Below are 7,677 nucleotides of genomic sequence, written 5' to 3' on the forward strand. Positions count from 1 at the left end.
TGTGTAGTTACCTTCTTCCAACACATTATTATGAAGTATTTTATATGGAATACGTATTATGTGTATAATTTTGTGGTTATATGTGTGAATGTGTATTCACTTTCTTCTAACTCATAGATATGATTTATTCTCTATGAGATATGTGTTATGTGTGTGTGTGTCTCATCTGTTATGTGGAATATGTATTGATTAAAGCATGTTATACAGGTTTTCAAAACTATGTATAAAAATGTATATTTTATCTACTAATATGTTGGGTAGAACATGGGTAGATAGTTGGTGTGTAATAAAACAGATGAGAGGCCTCGTTGTTGTTTGATTTAGTCATCTAGCGGAGTTTAGATGACGACCACGGACTTTCTAGATAGTTTTGTGGAAACATTAGCAGGTTCGCCACCTGTAGGTGTTAATGAACTTGGGTGTTCATTCGCTGTACTCCATCCCCCTCATGGTTGCCTTATTTGACTTATATTGCTGAGGTACCCCCGAAGCATGTGTTGTCGCCCCGATGAAATATTCTTAGACTAGGTCCCTTATGTTTGTTGTTTGAGGGACATAAAGTGAGAATAACGGGAATGGGTAATTGGGTTATTATTGGTTGGTGAAAATTAAATATGATTATTTATTGTGGGTTGAAAACCCTATATGCTCACCAGGCTCCCAAGCCTGACCCACTCAGTTTTATTTGTATTACAGGAAGTGGCGCAGGGGCATAAGATGGATGAACCATCAGTTGTTTTGTTTACAAGTCTGTATATGTATATATTTGTTGAATGACTTGTAATGTTATCGTTTATGCACTACTAGAAAAAAGGCCTTTTACGACGCTCATTGCGCGTCGTAAAACGCTTAGACGACGCGCAAATGCGTGTCAAGGAAGGCCCTGTCATAAAGAGAGACGACGCGCTTTTGCGCGTCGTCTATAGACGACGCGCATTTACGACGCGCATTTATGACGCGCATTTACGACGCGCGGTTACGACACGCAATGCGTATCAAGGAAGGCCCTGTCATAAAGGAAGACGATACGCATTCGCGTGTCGTAACCTTACGACGCGCGTGTTAATGACACGCAATGCGTATCAAGAAAGCCTCTGTCAAGAAAGGCCATGTCATAAATGAAGATGACACGCATGTTTGCGTATCATAATTTTAAATGTTAAAAAAAATATTTTTTATAGATTTACTAATTTTCAAATTAAATTTGCATTTAATGCCTCACAATATAAAATAAAATATCATATACAAAAAATATAATCCATTTCATAAAATTTAATGTCTTACAATTCTATTTGTTACAATATATAAATTTACATGATGTGTAGTGGAACAAACAATGAGATACGCATACAATGGAGATGGATAACAAGACATCAAAAAGGAAAAAGAAGGGCAAAAAAGTAAAATACGAGGCCACGCATGAGAAGCTCAGCTACTTTAGCAGCAACTGTGTTACGTGCAGCATCCTTGCTAGCCTGAGAATGAGATGCATATCAAAATATCAAAGTTGTTAAGTAACTAGTTCCTTTTGTTTACTTTCCCAAATATTTTTTAAACATCATTTATCCGTACAGCACTCAAAGTAAGAAGACATACCTCACCCCTTATCAGCAATGGGTTTCTTCCCTCATCAATTAGGACATAATCAAGTTCATCAACTATTGCAAAATGCAATGGTTTTGGCCTGATAAACATTGTGCTATTATTAATCCAAGAGACACTTCAAATGAAATCTGCCTTAGTAATTAGTATTAGTATGAAAAATGTGGTAATACCATCTCATAACAAGTTGCAATTACAGACGATAAAATCCCAACAAGCATCTACAGTGAAAACATATTAATCCAAGGGCAAATATGTAATTTTATATTCATGTCTAAAAAAAAGCATACCATGGAATAAGCAGCATACGGGAAGTCTGCAACTCCATAATGCAAACCATCAACAATAAAAGCAAAAGCATTCAAAGGCTGACTAGCACTCACAAACTTTTTTCACAAAATCAAAACGCATCAGAAATATATATATATATATATATATATATATATATATATATATATATATATATATATATATATATATATATATATATATATGTATGTATATTGAAATGAACACATGCCATTATGCAATGACTTTTTACTAACAAGAATTATGCAAGTAGTCATGTTTCAAATTGTTGCAATTAATTCACGAATTTTGGCATTTGCATAGATTTGTAACAAGTCCATTTCGTTGCATAAATTGGTAAAAAAACAAATGTCAACATAAATTATAAGAAAGCCATTGGTAAAATAAAGTTGTAGTTGCAGAATATGCATTTAAATCTAAATAAAATAAGTATAGAAACAAAAATCATGCAGATTAAGTAAACTTTAAACTTGATATAAAAAAACAAGATGTAAGATCAGTGAGAATCATGACAAGAATTGCCTCTTTTCCAAATAAAAATCGTCTTTATTCTTTGGAGTCAAATTTGTTGATGGATTTATCAATTTCTCCCCAGTATGGTTAAAAGATTTAGTCAAGCTAGAGTTGTAATATACAGTTTAGTAAGAGCATGCAATTACAAAGCTGTCAATGCAATATAAAATAACAAAAACAAAATGGCATCAGATATGGTTCATGAATGTAAGAAAAGATAAGTACTTTCACCTAGAAAACTGTCGACCATATAGTCAGCTGTCCCGAAATGCGGCTAAGCAGCCATACAGTCAGCTGCCTAAGAATGATAGAATCAGAAGGCGGCTATGGTAAGAGAACTGGAATATTACCCACTTAAATGAAGCATCATTAATTGCATTACAGAACATATATTCTTAAAACTACATCATCAAGAAGAAAGAGAGTGTACACCAAACTGAAGTTTATCAAGAACAGTGACCATGCTTTGAAACAGAACAAACTTAGATCACATAGTCTATTCATTCAAAAGGGTTTAATTTTACCCATTAATTAATCTCATTAAGTTAAAACAAAAAACCCCTTTGTATAAATTGCTACAAACACTACTGGAAAATAGCTAATGTAGTACACCACATCTAATGCGGTTGTAATAAAAATTCGTATTATAACTGGGTAATGTTAATCTAAGACGGGCATATAATACGGTTAATACCGTAAGAATGGGAATAGAATACAGGGATTTATGAATGTTATTAGCTTGAAATCTAATACAGCTAAAACCTAGATCTAGTACGGCTCAATTTGAAATCAAGTACAGAGCTATCCATTTTCTAATACAACTCATTTATAGATTGCATAACCATTGCGACCGTCAACCTAGCAATACTGATTTGGGCATCTGCATAGAGGTAATTCTTAAAGTATTTGTAGGACACTAGTAATTGAAGGGACAAAAGCAAATTAATAATATAATAATTTAAAGTTCTTGAAAGAAAAAAATAATTAGAATGTTGTAAACCTGGTTGGTCATATTCCAGGTCAAACTTGAGGAATTCTTCCATGCTCTTCAACTCCTAACTGGGCTTGTTAAAAGCAACAACCTACATGGATTACAACACACACAAGAAAACGATGAGAGACAATAATATGAAAAAAGAATTATTTTGAAGTAACATGTTGATAAAAAAAAATTACAATTCTTATTCATTCTTTTGACCTAAAAGTCAAAATTGAATGGAATGTTCCCATTTTGCCCGCGTTCCCTTCTTCATACTTGTTTTGGTTGCATTTTGCAGAGATTGATCATTTAGTCACATGAGGGGACAACAGGTTTTTGACATCATTATATATGGTGATAGTTGTTTCAAGAGATTGATATTGTCAAAATGAGTGGATATATTAATAGTGCTCTTGTGTTGAATACATCAATCCCTGCTAGTGGAAGGAGTTTGACAATAACTTTGCAGCTTGTAAAAGGTAGTCATACCATAATCAGTATACCATAATCAGTGCCATAGAGATCTTTGAAATTGTCAGAGATGAGGCCAAAACATTATTAATGAAGGTACTTTTAAAACATTTCTTGGAATTTGAAGCTTTGAAAAGGATTCTTATGAAGTTAAAATTATTTCTTTATGTTGTAGTAAAAGCTTTGCAGAAATTGAACCATTCATTTCAGTTGGAATGGTGATCTATGTGTTCCGCAACAGCATCCATGGAGTGGAATTGGGTGATGAATAAGGCTGGAATGCAATCAGGAATGAATTGCAGGAATGTGGGATGTGACATCAAGTACGGTTGTTTGTGGTGTATTAGATGCTATAATATGGTGTATTAGATTCTTTTATGGGATGGTTGTAAATAGATAGGATACATATAGAGTACGGTTAAATAGCCGTACTCTATTAGGCATGGAATCTAATACACCCCTCTACTAATACGCCCTCTATGTATGTACTATATTCATACTTTCAACCGTATTATATTATACTTTTTCTAGTAGTGAAATTATACCTTTTATAATGCCATCAATATTTTTTTGTGTCATTCGTTCATGAACCTGTAACATAAACAATAAGTTTAGATTTTTTTCCAAATATATTTGACAGATAACAAACCTTCTTAATGATGCAAATAATTCTTATGAAAGTTTTCTAGCCTCTTCAATTGAAGTTTCATTAGCTCTAACTTCATGTTCGACCATGTAAATGATAACTTTAAGGATACTCCACAAAAAAATATGTGAAAAAAGAGATTTACTGTTAGATTCCTATGATCCATTCGTATGTGTTTCTCTCAATCTTGCAATATAAGTTTGAATCAAATGATTTAACAATGACCAAAACAAAACTGACATTTCAACAAACACTTTTAGGGCACAATTCATATCAATCATAACCAAAGAATTTAATAACTTACCGTATCTGTGGAGTCCCAGAACACCATGAACATCTTCAAGAAACCAAACCCAAACAAATATCCAACCTAAAAAAGTGTTAGTGGTGGTGGCTGGCAGATTCCTTGATGTACATTGGTGGCGAGGGTGTGAGGTTGTGGTCTTGATACGTTGGGAATGATGTTGTGGTGGTTTTTTCCCAGAGGGAGGAAGGGACGTCAGCTGTCCCGCACCACCGTGGATGCCAACTGGCCCGACATCAGTGATCTGAGCAGATCGGAAAAATGTAAAGAGGGAATGATCCTAGGACAGGTTTCATTGAGCAATTTGATGCATGTGAATGAGAAATGAAGAACTCACAGAATATAAGATAAAAAAAGATATTAGTTGTAAGCAATCAATTTTTCAATATTAGGGCTCAAACCTACCTGAATAGTAACTTGGTATGACGGAGGGTCTTTCAAGAAGAAAGAAGCGAGCATCAGGTGGTTTAAAATTGAGGTCCGTGGTGGAGGCGTGAATAAGAAGAAGAGACCTACAGGATAGTCGACAAAATACATAAGTAAAACAGAGTACATGGGAGGTGTCCACTGGAGATGGAGTAGCATCCGACGAGACCAAGAGGCTCCCACTGTTTTCATCGATTAGACCTCCACCCAAACCTTTCCTCCCTCCGTTTATTTCAGCGAAACCAGACCAGAAACCGACTCACTTACCCCACTTTCTACCGATGACGGAGTCTAAGAAGCCAAGGAAAGCTCACCAAGAACCGATAATTACCTCCTCCTCCTCCTCACGAATAGATCGATCATCCTGATCTACTAGTCGCTACTTGCCCTGATCCATCGGACAAGTTGAGTCCCCTCCCTACGTGTAATCTGATGGCGACAAGGAAGAACAACCAAGGAGACCGTCGGAGCGCCTTCCCCCTAGCTGTGGCAGACAAGGGAAGCATCGCTGCTTCTCCCTTCTCCTTTTTTTTCAAATCGATCCCGCACTAAAGGTGTTTCCCCTTTCTCGATTGATTGCATCATCGAGCCACCATGGTTGCTTGCGTTCCCATCTTCCTTGCTCGATAGATGAACCACGGCCACCGGACCAAAACTCCCGCTACCTTCGTTATTCTAATTCCCCTTTTTCGGTTTATCTGTGGGGAATAAGAAACAAACAAGAATCAAGATTTGCATTCTTAATATTGAGACTTGAGAGTATAATACTGAATTAGGGCTTTTTCTGACAAGTTCAACATCGAGTGGGAGATATGGTGGTTCCAGTGGGTAGAAGTAAATGAGCCTTGATCGATGTCAACGAACGGGGAAGAATCGGTGGCGGCGGTCGGAGTGCAAGGGAAAGACGCAAGCAACACTCGATGTAGGGAGGCGAAGGATGACCGGAGAAGATTTTTGTGGTCAAAGAACATACCCAAAGCTAAAGAGGGGAAACAAGGAAGGAAGGCGGGTTTTCTAATTTTTTTTATTTCCTTTTTCCCGCTGCTAGTTGTTGAAGAGCGCGTTTGTAAAATTATAAAGCGACATTTCTAGACGATACGCCTTTAACATAAGCGCCCTCCGTGTTTTTTTTGTGAGAGACTAATTCTAGGGCACGCAAAAATGCGCGTCCAAAATTCTTTAAATTTCTAAAGATTTGACATTATTTTTACGGCACGCCCTTTTGCGTATCATTAATCAGTGCGTGTCGTAAAAAGCGTGTCATTAAAGGTCTGTTTTCTAGTAGTGATGCTTATTGGTCTATATCGGAACATGACATCCCGAGTTTTGATTATATAATGAAAATACATTTCTTTTATGAAATGCTTTGGTAAACATTGTTTTATCATGTTTTGTTTTTGGGAACAAATTCCGCAACTCTTTTAAATCGAATGGATTTACTCTGGAAATATTTTAAAAGCATAAATGAAAATCGGTCTTTTCTGGCCGAGATTTTGGGGATGTCACATGTACACTTGTGTGTGAATGGATTGCTATTTGAGACGCTTGTACATGTTTTGGGTCTAGAATCATAACTACCACCACGAGGTGGTGGTTGTCGCCGTAAGCCACCGTTGACCACCACTACCCGAGGTGGTAGTGGGTAGTGCTCGGCCTAATGAAACCCTAGTTGACCTAATGAAACCCTAACTGATTTAAATGCCTAACCGTTTGACTAATTCGCATGTGCTTGGGTTAGAAACCCTAATTAAGGTTTAGAAAACCCTAATTTTTTGAGATGTTAGTTTTGGAATGTCGGGACCCGCGTTTGGACCAGTGGATTGAAGTTATGGCTTATGTTGATCCCATTGTATTCTTGGTCTAGTGGAGTGATGGACTTAATGGATTGAGTCCTTAATGGGTTAAGTAAGAACACTTAACCCTAATCTTTATTTTATGTGAAAAACCCTAATTAGGTTTGGGTTCTTGTTGGGCCATTTCTTGGACTTAGTTGTTGTGGGCCTTCGTGGGCTAATTCAGAACAAGTTTATAGACTAAGGAAATTATTGGGCTTTAGGATAAGACCCATTGGAAGGGCTTGGGCCCAACTTGGAAAATTAGGCCACAGGTGGGCCATAAATGGGTCTTGGTTAATTTTTTTGGCTTTGGGGCCTTCAGAGTGTGAGTTTGGGCCTTGGTCTTTGAACAAGCTAGGTTAAGGGTAGAATGATCCTTTTACCCCAAGTGTATACTTATGGTTATGTATTAGAACCCAATTATTAATTAGGTGTTGTTTTGATGTTGACAGTTTGGGGATCTGTCAGCCAGCAGCCATAACTTTATCCGCGGGACTTCAGCAGTGTGAGGTAAGTCTCCTCACTGTTTGCATGGGTCGAAGGCACCAATGCCGGCCCATTTGGTTGATGCATCATAGAAAGACCCAGGGGT

The 7,677-nt window shown here is 36.9% G+C and overlaps 1 protein-coding gene across 4 annotated transcripts; it reads right to left on the reverse strand.

Annotated features, from left to right (window-relative positions):
• Positions 1-1,243: 1,243 nt before the first annotated feature.
• Positions 1,244-6,328, reverse strand: LOC128126720 (uncharacterized). 4 transcript variants are annotated; one of them, XR_008224828.1, is made up of 8 exons: positions 4,825-5,210; positions 4,420-4,465; positions 3,425-3,506; positions 2,656-2,722; positions 1,893-1,988; positions 1,776-1,823; positions 1,597-1,684; positions 1,244-1,475 (listed from the first exon to the last, which is right to left on the reverse strand). XR_008224828.1 is itself a non-coding variant. In XM_052764732.1 (3 exons), exons 1-3 carry the CDS (start codon positions 5,440-5,442, stop codon positions 4,458-4,460), a joined length of 501 nt encoding a protein of 166 aa, XP_052620692.1. In that variant the 5' UTR covers positions 5,443-6,328; the 3' UTR covers positions 3,607-4,457. The 4 variants fall into 4 exon arrangements, 3 of the variants coding, with proteins under 3 accessions (XP_052620692.1, XP_052620691.1, XP_052620690.1); XM_052764732.1 differs by lacking the exons at positions 1,244-1,475; positions 1,597-1,684; positions 1,776-1,823; ... (1 more) ...; positions 2,656-2,722; positions 3,425-3,506 and adding an exon at positions 5,230-6,328 and having other exon boundaries at positions 3,607-4,465; positions 4,825-5,104; XM_052764731.1 differs by lacking the exons at positions 1,244-1,475; positions 1,597-1,684; positions 1,776-1,823; ... (2 more) ...; positions 3,425-3,506; positions 4,420-4,465 and adding an exon at positions 5,230-6,328 and having other exon boundaries at positions 4,490-5,068.
• Between the last annotated feature and the right edge of the window lie 1,349 nt (positions 6,329-7,677).

This window comes from Lactuca sativa, chromosome 6 (assembly GCF_002870075.4).
Source record: "Lactuca sativa cultivar Salinas chromosome 6, Lsat_Salinas_v11, whole genome shotgun sequence".
Classification (NCBI taxonomy): domain Eukaryota; kingdom Viridiplantae; phylum Streptophyta; class Magnoliopsida; order Asterales; family Asteraceae; genus Lactuca; species Lactuca sativa.